The following is a 13526-nucleotide window of genomic DNA, read 5'->3' as shown; positions in this document are numbered from 1 at the left end:
AAAAAAAAAAAAAAAGAAAAAAAAAAACAAAACAGTGACTGCTGTACCTTGTGTCCAGGGTCTGGTCTGCATGCCAGTCAGGGGTGCAACGTGACAGTCAGGAGATATAAACTCTCGTCTTCACCTTGCCAACAACCACTTGCATTATGGGCTTTGAATTTCTCATCTGAAAGGTGCAGAGGATGGATGAGATTAGTGGTTTTTCAGGCTCTGATTCATGGAGCACGAGGAATTCCTTGAAGGCCCTTTTATTTTTAAATTTGCACACAAGCTTCACTTCGAAGAAAGTGCCCTCTCGCTTAAGAAAAAAAAATCCCTGACTTGGTTATGCCTTAGGTTTTTTCAGCATGATGAATTTGCAGTCTCATAGTATCTCAGATGACATGAGGACTAAAAGAGAAAAACCGCTTCAGAATCCCTTCTTACTCAGTGTCTCTTGGTGGCAGTGTTCATTATCTCTCGTTGAAATCAAGGGGCAATTTGACAACAGTTAGACGAGGCTTTTGAGCTCCCATCCTTCAGCCTTGGTGAGGTGGCTTCTATCGTGAGACAGACTTCAGCTAAGTGAATAATATAATCTGTGAAAGTCTTAGAAGGACTTTCTGGCACAATTTAGAAACTAGCAATTGAGACAAATAAGGATAGTTGATATATAGAGAAGGGCATAGGAATATCCCAATTTTTAAAAATGACATGAGCATTCTCATTGTATGTATTATATATACTGAAAAGTAGTCATATCCTAAGAACCCAGTTATATAATTGGAAGAGAGACTGAGACTGGATATTTTTGGTACTTATGGTTAATGATATATTTTAGTGAAAGTTTTATTTTCTGATTGAAGAAATAGGAAAATTGTCCTTTAAGATACTGACTGTCTGCTTCCTTTCCAATCTAGGATCTCAATCTGCTGTTTCAGAAACTCCCAAAAAACGCTCGGATGCTGTCCAGAAGGTAAGATGATCTTATTAGGATGTCAGATTCCCATCTGTCTTATTTGTCTTAAGATTGTGACAGACTCTGTGATTTATCTTTCCATCTGCCCGGCTGGCTAGGATGCCCTTGTTTTCCCTAAGCCTGCAGCAGAATCCAGTCAGGCAGAAGGGGATGTTTTCTTCCATTTATTTTTTGCATAGAAAATCAGCCTTGAAGTGGAACTGAGTACAAGATTTTCAGAAGCTTTTTTATTCTATATCCAGCCAAAGAGTTGGGCCCAATAACAGCTGGCTCCAGCAGGAAACGGTGGCCACTCCAGGGAGAAGTCTGTGAAATGTGCCTGCTCAAATAGTCCCATGGCTATGATCTTTAAATAAAAAAATCTGTCAGAGCTTTGCTAAAGTCAAATAAGATTCTTATTACTTTGGTGGATGTTAAAAAAAAAATCTGTCAGAGCTTTGCTAAAGTCAAATAAGATTCTTATTACTTTGGTGGATGAAACATTCATTTGTATCTGTTTAATTTCCACAGAAACTTTTTTTTTTCTGTTACTGTATTAGTCCGTTTTCACGCTGCTGATAAGGGTGTACCCGAGAATAGGCAATTTACAAAAGAAAGAGGCTTATTGGACTTACACTTCCACATGGCTGGGGAGGCCTCACAAGTTCATGGCAGAAGGCAAGGAGAAGCAAATCACATCTTACGTGGGTGGCAGAAGGCAAAAAAGAGCTTGTGCAGAGAAACTCCCATTTTTAAAACCATTAGATCTCGTGAGACCCATTCACTATCATGAGAAGAGCATGGGAAAGAGCAGCCCCCATGATTCAGTCATCTCCCACCAGGTCCCTCCCACAACATGTGGGAATTATGGGAGCTACAGGATGAGATTTGGGTGGGGACACAGAGCCAAACCATATCAGTTACCAAAGAAGCCAAATTTTGTCGGGTTTTTTTTTCTTATGCTAAAATGGATTTCTTATTAAAAAAAAACTGCAAGAAAGGAAACGTAATTGTGGATAGCAATTGCTCTTTTGGATATAAAACTATTGCTTACAAACCAATTTACATTTTCACCCAACTATGCTTTTCTCAGTAACTTAGTATTAGAAATGAACAGTAAAAAGATGTGTTCTGTTCTGTTGGTGGTCTAGGAGAAAATGAGGAGACACATACTTGGGTCTTACGCCCGGATCTATTTCTGATTAGTGTGATGACAACAAGCTGAGATTACCTGGGACATAGGGTTCTTCTCTGTAAAATTAAATTATTGCTGATCTCTGAGAACTCATCAAATAAAGTAACTTCCCTTTAGAAAAGAATCCCTGTGTTATACATGAAAGTTGTGCTCCCCCTGGAGGAGAAATTGGGATATAACATTGGTTGAAAACAGCACCTGGGTGCTTTTCAAAAATGCAGCTAGATTAGCTATCCTTAAGGACAGTTCATTGAAAAAGCAAGTTTTTCCAACTTATTGTTATGGGAGCAGAGGGCTACATCAACTTGGTGGCACTTGGAGAGGCATGGTGGGCTCAACTGATGGTTCCTTAATTATCTGCAATGATTAGCCCACAGCGAATAAGATTAAAGAAAGATAAAAAGGTAAAAAGAAATAGTAAAGTCAGCAGTTATTAAGAAAAATAGTACCCTCAAATCTTCCCTCACTTTTTAAGCCTTTTTTTGGTGTGGAAAGCATGGCTAAATTGTGATTTAAAGGAATACATTAAGTTTTTCTAAATTCTTATGTCCAGGATGTATATGAATCAATTGTTACATATGATAATGTCAAAGAGAACCTGAACAGGAAGTATTTGATAATATCAACAATGATAAAACATGTCCAACATTGCTTTGTATATTATGCTATTTCAAGTTGTATATTCATGTGTGTAACATTATAGAGTGTTTTTCCTGAGTGATGGACCATGGTAAAATATATTGCAATAAGCAGAAAACCTAATGGAGTAGGTTATTTAAAAACACTTGATTTTACAACTTGAAGACTCAAGGGTGAAATAGACTGAATAAATGTTACATCTGATCCTTGTTGACAGTGAAGTGTCTGGAAGTCAGGAAAATTAATTGAGAGGTAAAAATATTTGAAAGCAATCGATTTTAAGCACCCAACAATGACATCACTTACTTTTGGAATCATTAACTCTTTGTCATACATTTATTTTATGGGCTGATTCTTTTCTTAGATGATATGGATATGTTTCATGACAGCCTAAAGTAACTGGCCATAAAGGGGATACAGAAAAGTCAAATTAATTGTCAACTTACTGTATACCTGTTCTTTTACTCTATTACCTTAAGAAATCCTCACAATAATCCTTTAAAGTAACTATTATAATGCGTATTTAACTGCTAAAGAAAATGATTATATGAGGTAAAAGTAACTTGCATAAGATCACAAACTTGATAAAGGGTAGGCCCACTATTTGAGTATAGATCTGTTTGATTTTATACTTATACTATGATAAAAATTATACTTTTACATGGGTAATCACCCTGTGCCAAAATCATCAGATGAATGAGATGAGATTCTAAATTTATTTTATTATATTTAAACTATACCATGTATGAGTCAGATGTCAAGACACATTATAGAGGCAAATAGGTATATTAGTTCACTTATACGTTTTGAAGTTTTACTAGAACTTTGATGTGCTAAGTTGTGTTAATTTTACTAACTTCAGTGCTTTGTTATGTAAAAAAAATTATTTTTCGTGGAAAGTCCTTGCTTTTTCCTTCTTAGTCACTAGATGGCAGTTCTGTATCTCTAAATGCAGATGGAAATGAGAGGTTTGAAGGCAGTTTTCTCAGTATGAATGATGAACCTAAGAGATTTTTTTGGTCCATCCAGTGTTGCCTGCGTTCTTCTGTGGTCGTAATGCGAGATCCCCAGGACTGCTTAGTCAGAGGCTTGCAGCTGAGTTGGAAAGCATCCTCTCTAAGTTATTCTTCAGATGTGTGTTCAGACACCTGTTCTCTCAATCTGAGCACATTGGAATTTATTGAATGAGTTTTGACTTTTACTCTTTCTGTAGTTAATAATTCTGAGAGCTCAATATCCCTAGAAAAAACACATGACTCATAAAGCCTTTCCTCAAATCACAGGAGTAGAAGGCTGTGGTGTTGCCAGAGAGTCTGATGCTTAAAGCAAATACAGCTGGCACTCAAGTGAAAAGAACAGACTGTAGCTACTCCTTGAATGCTTTTATTGATGACCCTGTGGAATTAGGTTTTCAAATAAAATTACATTCTTTAGACCTCACTGATTATTTTAATTTCAAGTAATATGCTCTGAAAATCTGCTCTATCTGAAGAATTATGTCATAAAACTCAAACACGACTGTTTTTTGATTCTGTTTATTTAAATCTTTTGGTATTTGAAATATTTAAACTGTAAAGCCTTTTACACTCTATAGTATATAATAGCTTAGTGTCAATTATTTTATCTAAATATTTGCTTCTAAGTTAAAGATTGGTGTATGGTAACATGCTTCACCTGGTAGCCACCTAGTTTCTAACTTTTTGCTTTTGAAATTATATATACAATTTTTGTTTCAAAGCATTTTTCTAAAACTCTTGATAACTTTCTAATGTAAATGGACTAGTTGGAAAGGAAATAGAATAACATTTTGATTTTTAAAAACTCTAGCTTTGTGTAAGAATTGAAAATAACAGGCAATTGAAAGTCAGGTCTTTGCACGTTATAATATTTATCATTTATCAATAGTCACATCTATTACAAAGTGCTAGATAATAAAAAGGAATTATACGATATCAGCACTGTCTTCCCCCATATGTTGTATGGTCTATATGCAAATAAATTCTCAAGTGTCAGAAAAACGCTTTGCTCTGATCAGCCCTGCCGAGTCCCCTCATTGCCCAATCTAACTGCAAATTTATTTGAAGAAGTAAATTTTTTTTATTGGATCTCCTTAAAGTATCTGTTATAGTATTCTTTATGCAATGGCCACTCAGTTCCATTAGTTTCGGAAATAATTTAGGAACAAGTCTAGGAAACAGATGGAGTAATGTGGAGTAGCCTTGTGGATGGTCTTGGTTACTCAGAGGCAAAGTTTGAAGAGCAAAAGAAGCATTGGTCCGATCAAAAGAAAGTAGTGGAGTGAAAGTAATTCTGAAGAAATAATGCTGGAGACTTAATAAAACAAGCCATTTGAATTGGGGTGGAATGTCTTAGACATATAGAAGGGTCTAAAGAAACATTGTTGAGTGTGAGGTCTTTCTCAACTCCAAGGCAAAAGGTAATATGAATTTGCAAAGTAATTGGAAACCAACAAAACAATAACCCACAAGACAAGTAAATAACTAAAATAAGGCGGAGTAAGAAGCACAAGTCTTAAAGGAGAGAGAAAGAGAGATACTTGGGTCTGAAACCATGAGTTAGTCATCCTTGAAGTCTTCCTCAGTGTCTAATCATTCTTAGGTCCTCAATAAATAGTTTAACCAATAAATACTCTGACCGAATGAGTCTGGGAAGGGGCAAGGGAGAGGTGGTTAGGAAGGGAAGAGAAGACAGGATACCCTTAGGGCAGTGCTGACATTGAAGATAGGTAACATTTTGAAAGGTATTTACCATACTATGTTAAGAGAAAGAAAGGAATTTTTTTTTTTTTTTTGGTGCGGGAATAATTTTTATTCTGTAGAAACTCCAAGGAGCTCAGAGAAAAATATAGACGTTTTAGCTTAGAAATAATCATAAAAGAAACTCTTCTATGAGTTTTAAGAACAAAAACCAGCTAACATCTGGAAAGTAGTTAGAACTTGAGAATGTGAAGAAATAATTGGATGTCACAGATTGTTTTTGTTTTTCCTTGGGGTGGTCAGGCTTGGAGGTGAAATGAAGTAATATCTTTGCTCTATTGAGTTTTAGATGGTGTAAAACTAGTTTGCACTATGCAACATTATTAATGGCCTGTGGAGAAAGGCAAACAGTCCAAGCAGCTAATCCAATGGGGGTCGTGGAGCTGATAAAATTTCTTTGCTTATAAAGGAGGCTTGTCTTTTATTGAACATCTGCTGACCTACGGTGTGCAAGGTATTTGCGGTACATATTGAAGGAAATATGAAGAATTATAGGACAAAATCTTGGGTATTAAGAAGCAGACAGTTAGAAGAACATACCTCTTTCACGTACATGAAATGATCTGTGAGATGCAATGTAATTCTGCCAAGATCAACTTAACAAAAAGGGTGAAGTTTGTTGAGAGACTACAATTAAGGGCAATTTCTTAGGAAGGGTGAAATTTAGATCAAATCGTTATTTTTGGATAGATGGAGGGAAGAAGAGTGAGTATTTCAGATCAGAGAAGATAGTAAAGGTAGAAAATTGGAAGTGAACACGGCATTGGGTGTGGGGCCAGGGAGAAGCACAATAGTCCAGGTGACCTGAGAGGCAGCTCAACTGGCAGCTGCCCTGGAGACTCGGTTTTGCTTTCCTCCTCCCGGGCCTCCTTGGCCTGCAGCTTGACAGCGCCTTAACCCAGAGCCCAGTCTTATCTGGATTACTGCAATATTCTCCCTATGGGTCTCTCTGCTTCCAGTCTTAACCCTTCTAATCTCTCCTCCACAATGCCTCCAGAGTTATCTTTCTAAAATCCACATTTGCTAATGTCTGATATCTGCTTAGACTCATCCAGTGACTGCTCATAGCATTTGAGAAAATGTTCAGACTCCTGAGTTTGACACACGGGGTTTTCCCTTGCCATCCTCAGTCTTCAGCGTTATCACTCACTATTTCCCGTATGATTGGCTGGCCTGTTCCAACCCTAAAAAATACACTAGTTTTTTTTGTTTTGTTTTGTTTTTGTTTGTTTTTTGTTGTTGTTGTTTTTAATCTTTAGGATCCTTCATATCTGTCTTATACATATGTTTCTTCTGCACTCCTATTCCCTTTTTAAAAATCTTCTATTTTTTAATCTAAATTTGTCTAAACTTGACTTTGTTCTAGACACTGGACTTGAGAAGACTCAGTCTAGGGTGCATTTCGGGAGTGGTAGAACATTTGCTTATATTCATACCATAGTGGTTGAGGATCTGGGCTTTGGACCAGTTTTCCTGGGCACAAATCCCAGTTATTCCACTTTTAACTGGGGAACTGTCAAAGATAAACAAAGTCAGACATTAGTTAAAATGGTAAGGACAGATTTTATATCAGTGGCAACTATTGCGCTAGGGAAGAGTCCAGCGTGAACTAAACTCAACTTTGATTTGTACAGAGGTGACCAAGCATTTTAAAGGGAGAATAAAGAAATAGGGAGAAGGGTGAGTGGAGGCTCAGGAGACTCAGAAGTGAAAAACTGCAAAGGGTTCATTAGTGTAAATGAGATTAGGCCAGCTGTGTCTGCTAACTGGCAGTTATAAGAAGTTAGGAGTCTGTCCTCCGCCAGAGACTGGGAAAGAGGCCCTATCCTCAGGTGAAGGCTGAAACAATCAGTAAGTTTTTTTGGCAGCCTTGAGTTTTCTTAGGCAGTAATTTAAAGAGTGGTAGGATTATCTTTGGGATGCAGCCTTTAGCTGTTAGAAACTATGTTAATGTTTGCTCAAGTCTTTACAGGCCAAGGGTTAAGACCTAGTTGAGAAGAGGGCTCAGAGGAGCCTGGCTAGAGCTTGATCAAGGAGAGAATCTTTGTCAGAATTTAGGAATAGCATTTTACTCTGTGTGCCTTAGTTTTCTCATCTATAAAGTGGGTATAATAAGAATTCCTATCTCTACATTTTTTTTGTGAGTTTTAAATATACTTATGTAAAATGCTTTGGAGGAGTTCCTGGCACTCAAAATGTTAGCTCTTTATCATTATTGTTGTTGTAGTTGAGCAATACTCTGGTTTTGAAAGTTGCTTTCATTGCATAGGTGGTCCTCATTATTCTTGGATTGGCATGTATTTGCGAACTCACCTACTTGCTAAAATTTATTTGGAGCCCCCAAATCATATTCATATGGTGCTTTCATGGCCAATCGCAAACACGCTCCAAGTGGCGAGAAATTTGAGTTGCTTGAACATGCACTTTCCCAGCTGATGTTGAATGAGGTGAAGCTCTGCTTTCTTCTTTCAGCTCTCATTCTGTAAATAAGAGTATTTTTGTGGCTGTGTTTTCACGTTTTTGTGCTTTTTCTTGTTGGTTTTACTGTTCGAAATTGCCTCCAAGCGTAGAGCTGCCGTGTTGTCTAATGTCCCTACGTGCAAGAAGGCTGTGATGTGCCTTGTGGTGAAAACACATGTCAGATAAGCTTTGTTCAGGCTTGAGTGATGCTGCTGTTGGCCATAGTAAATCAGCAATATATATTAAATAAGGTGTCTTTCAGCAGGAACACACATTTAAAAAAGGTAATACATTGATTGGTTGACAAAAATGTGACCAGGGGCTTGCAGGAATCTAAACCTGTATTTTTTTCTAGAAGCAATATTTCAGTATTCACTAATTTGATGTTCACAAAGACTTTACAGGACAAAACTACTGTGAATAACAAGAATTGACTGTATCTTTTTAAATTCTCATAATAAGGCTGGGTGTGGTAGCTCACACCTGAAATTCTAGCACTTTGGGAGGCTGAGGTGGGAGGATCACTTGAGCCTAGGAGTTTGAGACTAGCACTGGCAACATAGGGAGACCCTGTCTCTACCAATAATAATAATAAAAATAGCTGGCCATGGTGACATGAGCTACTTGGGACGCTGAGACAAGAGGATCACCTGAGCCCAGGAGGTCAAGGCTGCAGTGAACTACGATTGTGCCACTGCGCTCCAGCTGGTACAACAGAATGAGACCCTGTCTTGAAAAAAACAAAACAAGACAAAACAAAAACCCAACATTCTCACAATACCCTTTTGCAGTAGGCAGAGTGAGTGATGGGGTCTCCACATTTTATGGGCTATTCAAGGTCTTATGAGCCTAATAGAGGATTTAAAACGTTTTATGCTCAGTAGTCAGGAGCCATGAGTTTTTGAGGAATGAGCAAGGAAGTTTAAGGAACAATTACCTGGCAAGGGAATGTAGAAATGATAGGAAGAGGGAGAGTGGAGCCAGTTAGGACCAGCTATTAAACTCTCAAAGTAATTCCATTACTTCTCGACTAAGGTGCTGATGTGATACAGGAAAAGTAGCAACCAAGAATTGAAATGATGGATTTGGTAACCATGTCTAGGGTATAAATTAGGCTGTGTGGTTTGCAGACTATCAGTATCAACTGGGAACTGGTTAGATATGCAGATTCTCAGGCCCTACCCAGACCTACTGAACTGGAAACTGTGGAGGTGGGGCCCAGCAATCTGTGTGTGTTTTTTGGTTTGTTTGTTTTTGTTTTTGTTTTGATACAGAGTTTTGCTCTTGTTGCCCAGGCTGGAGTACAATGGCATGATCTCGGCTCACTGCAACTTCCGCCTCCCAGGTTCAAGCAATTCTCTTTCCTCAGCCTCCCTAGTAGCTGGGATTACAGGCGCCTGCCACCATGCCCAGCTAATTTTTTGTATTTTTAGTAGAGACGATATTTTGCCATGTTGGCCAGGCTGGTCTCAAACTCCTGACCTCAGGCGAACCACCAGCCTCAACCTCCCAAATAATCTGTGTTTTAACAAGCCCTCTAGGTGATTCTGGTGCACACTGAGTTTAAGAGACAATGAATTAGAGAAATGATCGAAAGATGTTCCCAAGCCTAGGTAAACTACAGGACAGGCAAAGGAATATTTTGTTGGAGGATAAGGTGCTTGATATTATGAAACATACATTTGGTCTTAATTGCCATCTCCTGGCATACAACTCTAAAATCCTTGGAATCTTCAAAGTGGTTAAGTGTCTTTTTATATGCTACTGTTTGTTGTCTGGTAACTTCAGGATAGGGCTGGTCCATAGAAAGACCAAGGCCTAGTAAGAGGGTTGGGACTTTCTGCCCCACCCCCCAGCCTTGGGAACTGGGAGGGGCTGAAGGTTAAGTTGGTCACCAATGCACAGTGATGTATTCAATTGCACCTACATCATGAAACCTCCATTAAAACCCCCAAAATGGATGGGGTTTGGAGAGCTTCCAGATAGCTGATGAACACATGGTTTTCCTGGAAGGTGATGCTCCCCTTTTCCCAAGCCTCTCCCCGTCCATCTCTTCATCTGCATCCTTTGTAACATCCCTTCTAGTAAGTCAGCAAAAGTATGTGTTTCCCTGAGTTCTGTGGGCTGGTCTAACACACTGAACCTGTGGAGCGGGTGGAGGGATCCTGGATTTATAGCCAGTTGGTCAGAAGTTCCAGAGGCCTGGACCTGTGGCTTGCATATGAAGTGGGGGCAGTTTTGAGGACTGAGCCCTCAACCTGTGGGATCTGATGCTACCTCCAGGTAGATAGTGTTAGAATTGATTTGAATTAGAGGACACTCATCTGGTGTCTATAATAGAATTGATTGCTTGCTGGAGGGATGAAATCTTTGCACATTTTGATGATAGAGGTCACAGAAGTCCTCTGTTTTCATTGTTAAGTGAGAGAATAGGGAAAGCATTGTGGTTAGGTTTTTTCCTGTACCCTCAGATGCACTTTAAGGAACAGGGTAGCGTAATCAAATAGCAGTATTAGCTAAGCAGTCACAATATGGAAGTGAAGTATTGATGAGAGAGAAAAACTTGCAATAATCACTATCAAGATGAGAGGCTGAAGATGTAAAAATTGATGAACTCTCTCAGTATGTAGACAGGGGATAGTAGGCTAAGTACAAAGTCTTTACTCCGCCCCCCCAAAAATCCAAGGGAAGAAACAGACAAGGAAATGAGGAGCAGTGTAAAATTATAGAAGCCAGAAGAAAAGAGTTCTAAGGGGGAAGGAATGATTAATAGTCTCAGATTCTTCATAAAGGACAGGGTTAAATCTATAGTATTTGGCAATAAGGAAACCACGAGCGGTGCCAAGAGTAATTCCATTAGAGTGGCAGGGTTAAAAGGCAGCTCTGCCACTCCGGGTAATAGTCCAAATCCCCTCCATTTGATTTTCTCCAGGCTTTATTCTTTAGGAAGATTTTTCTTTTTCTTTTCTTTTTTTTTTGGAGACAGAATCTCACTCTGTTTCCCAGGCTGGAGTGCAGTGGCACGATCTCGGCTCACTGCAACCTCTACCTCCCAGGTAGAAGCAATTCTGCCTCAGCCTCCAGAGTAACTGGGATTACAGGTATGCACCACCATGCCTGGCTAATTTTTGTATTATTAGTAGAGACAGGGTTTCACCATGTTGGCCAGGCTGGTCTCAAACTCCTGACCTCAGGTGATCCACCCACCTCAGCCCCCCAAAGTGCTAGGATTATAGGTGTGAGCCACTGCGCCTGGCCAGGAAGATTTTTCTTAAAAAAACAAACAACAACAAAAAAGATATTTGAGAATATTGGGTGTTAATGCAAGGGAGGCGATTAGGAGGTGAAAAACTGAGCTGCACTTTCCATCCATAGATCATTCAAGGAAAGTGAAGCTGTAATAAAGTAGTGCTTTCCTTCCTTGTATTACTTGAGGCAATTAAGGGATAGATTGCTTTAAATTATGGTCCAGTACCTCCTGCAACTCTAGCTCAAATAAGTAGAAAGAAAATTCTCAGTATGTGAGCAGGAACCAAAAAGGCTTGGTCTTTTTGCTGTTTATCTCCCTTTTTCTCTGGCTCGCTTCCCCAAATGTTTATTGCTTCCACTGTGTTTGTTCACTAAAGATCATTACTTTAACCTTCCCATCGTATCAGCTCCTATGCTAAAGAGCTGTTAAAAGTAATACAGCCGATTATGATTTCTAACATATGCCTCTCCCTTCCATATCACATTTCTCATTCATCAGTGAAGGAATAGAAAGAGATTTGCCATGTCCATTCCAGTTCAGAAATATTATAATTTCCATAATTCATCATGTATTTTATACTAAGGTTTCTAGAGATGCCATCTCAGCTCCCTGTGTGAGGCTTTTTCCCATAATATGTTCTATTTTAAAAAGCCCTAGGCAAGTTATTTACCATTTACCATCTGTTCTAATATTCTTTCTTGAAATTTCCCTTTCAAACTTTAAATTGCTTGTATTTTAGTTTTGTGCAAAATTGTATCTGTATAACACCTCGATCTCTTTCCCTATGGGATCATGTGTAGCAGATGTTAACATATTCTGAACTGGAATGCCATTGGTTTGTTCCAAAACTAGGACGTTTCTGAATTTAGAACATGACAGCCTGGAGCGGTGGCTCACACCTGTAATCCCAGCACTTTGGGAGGCCGAGGCGGGCGGATCACGATGTCAGGAGTTTGAGACCAGCCTGGCCAACATAGTGAAACCCCTTCTCTACTAAAAATACCAAAATTAGCCCGGCATGGTGGCTTGTGCCTGTCGTCCCAGCTACTCGGGAGGCTGATGAGGGAGAATTGCTTGAACCCAGGAGGCAGAGGTTGCAATGAGCTGAGACTGCGCCATTGGACTCCAGCCTGGGTGACAGAGTGAGACTCCGTCTCAAAAAACAAACGAAAAAGAATATGACAAGTAGAGAATTTATATGCTTCTGTGAAGAACAGAATTCCTATTTTACAGATGTCTAGAGGTATCCTAACTTGCCAGTAATGTTGCTTTAGAATTTAGCAGAATTTGAAAAATCTAAATATGGTAGAAAATTAATTATATATCTCATGTTAAAATTTATAAAATAAATTATTACAGTGTTAACTTACCAATAAGCAGCTTTTAAATTCTAGGCTTTAAAAGTATCCTGCTTACATAATAAACATAATAAAGTTTCAAAGATGAGCAAATTAACTTTTCAGCAAAAGCTTTACTTGAGTGTATCTTGGCTTCTTTTTTGACAGTTGTAACCTTAATGTTACAGTAATGTTTTCTTTTTCTGGGAATCAGATAATCTTCTGTTTGGAAAAATATTTTTGGTGAACATTTTATTTTTTAATGGAAACTTGTATTTTGTGATACGCAAGTGTTCAAACAATTTATAAGAGCTAACCATCACCGCCCACATATAAGATTATACAGGAATGGAGGAATTTTGGCTGACTTACTGTATATAATTATTGAGCCAACATAGATGGCAGACTCTACCACTTATGATTTAGGGTTTTGAAACAGTATTTTAAAGTACAAATAATCTCAAAATTCGTAATCTATAAAGCACATTAATTATTGTATTGACTAACTAAAAATAGATTTAACCTTCCTTCATTTATAAGGATGCATCCATTATATAGGTTCTGTACAAAATTGCCAAGGTTACTTTTTTTTTTTCATTTTTTACAACAAAATTTATTTAAATTTTTTGATAGGAAAAGCCATTAGCCTTCGGTAAACTGTTGCACAATTACTGGAAATGCTGAGTGAGAGTCTTTCTGAAAACTGTAGAAGGCTAAAGATAATGAAAAGTGCATCTCTTCATTGTCAGGTCCTCTGAGAATCTGATAGGCTCTATCTAGCTGCACCCTGAAGAGACAAGATTAAGTTCCAGGCACTGGACACAGAGGAATAGGCTCCTAACTGGAGGGCTTTCCACAGACAACAGAGCGCCTGGCAGTCTCTTTGAGATTAAATCCAGGCTGTGTGGGAGGGTGGGCCCCGCAGAGCTTC

At 38.6% G+C, this 13526-nt stretch overlaps 1 protein-coding gene across 1 annotated transcript in view; it reads left to right on the top strand.

The window, feature by feature from the left end:
• Positions 1–13526, top strand: part of FMN2 (formin 2) — a 388079-nt gene that overhangs the window by 95826 nt on the left and 278727 nt on the right. Inside the window, exon 4 of the mRNA XM_063670713.1 lies at positions 900–955. Coding sequence (XP_063526783.1) covers positions 900–955 — 56 coding nt within the window. The remainder of the gene's footprint in view (positions 1–899; positions 956–13526) is intronic.

Source organism: Pongo pygmaeus, chromosome 1 (genome assembly GCF_028885625.2).
Source record: "Pongo pygmaeus isolate AG05252 chromosome 1, NHGRI_mPonPyg2-v2.0_pri, whole genome shotgun sequence".
Taxonomy (NCBI): Eukaryota; Metazoa; Chordata; class Mammalia; order Primates; family Hominidae; genus Pongo; species Pongo pygmaeus.
The sequence above is the reverse complement of the archived record's forward strand: the minus strand, read 5'-3'. Positions and strand labels throughout refer to the sequence as shown.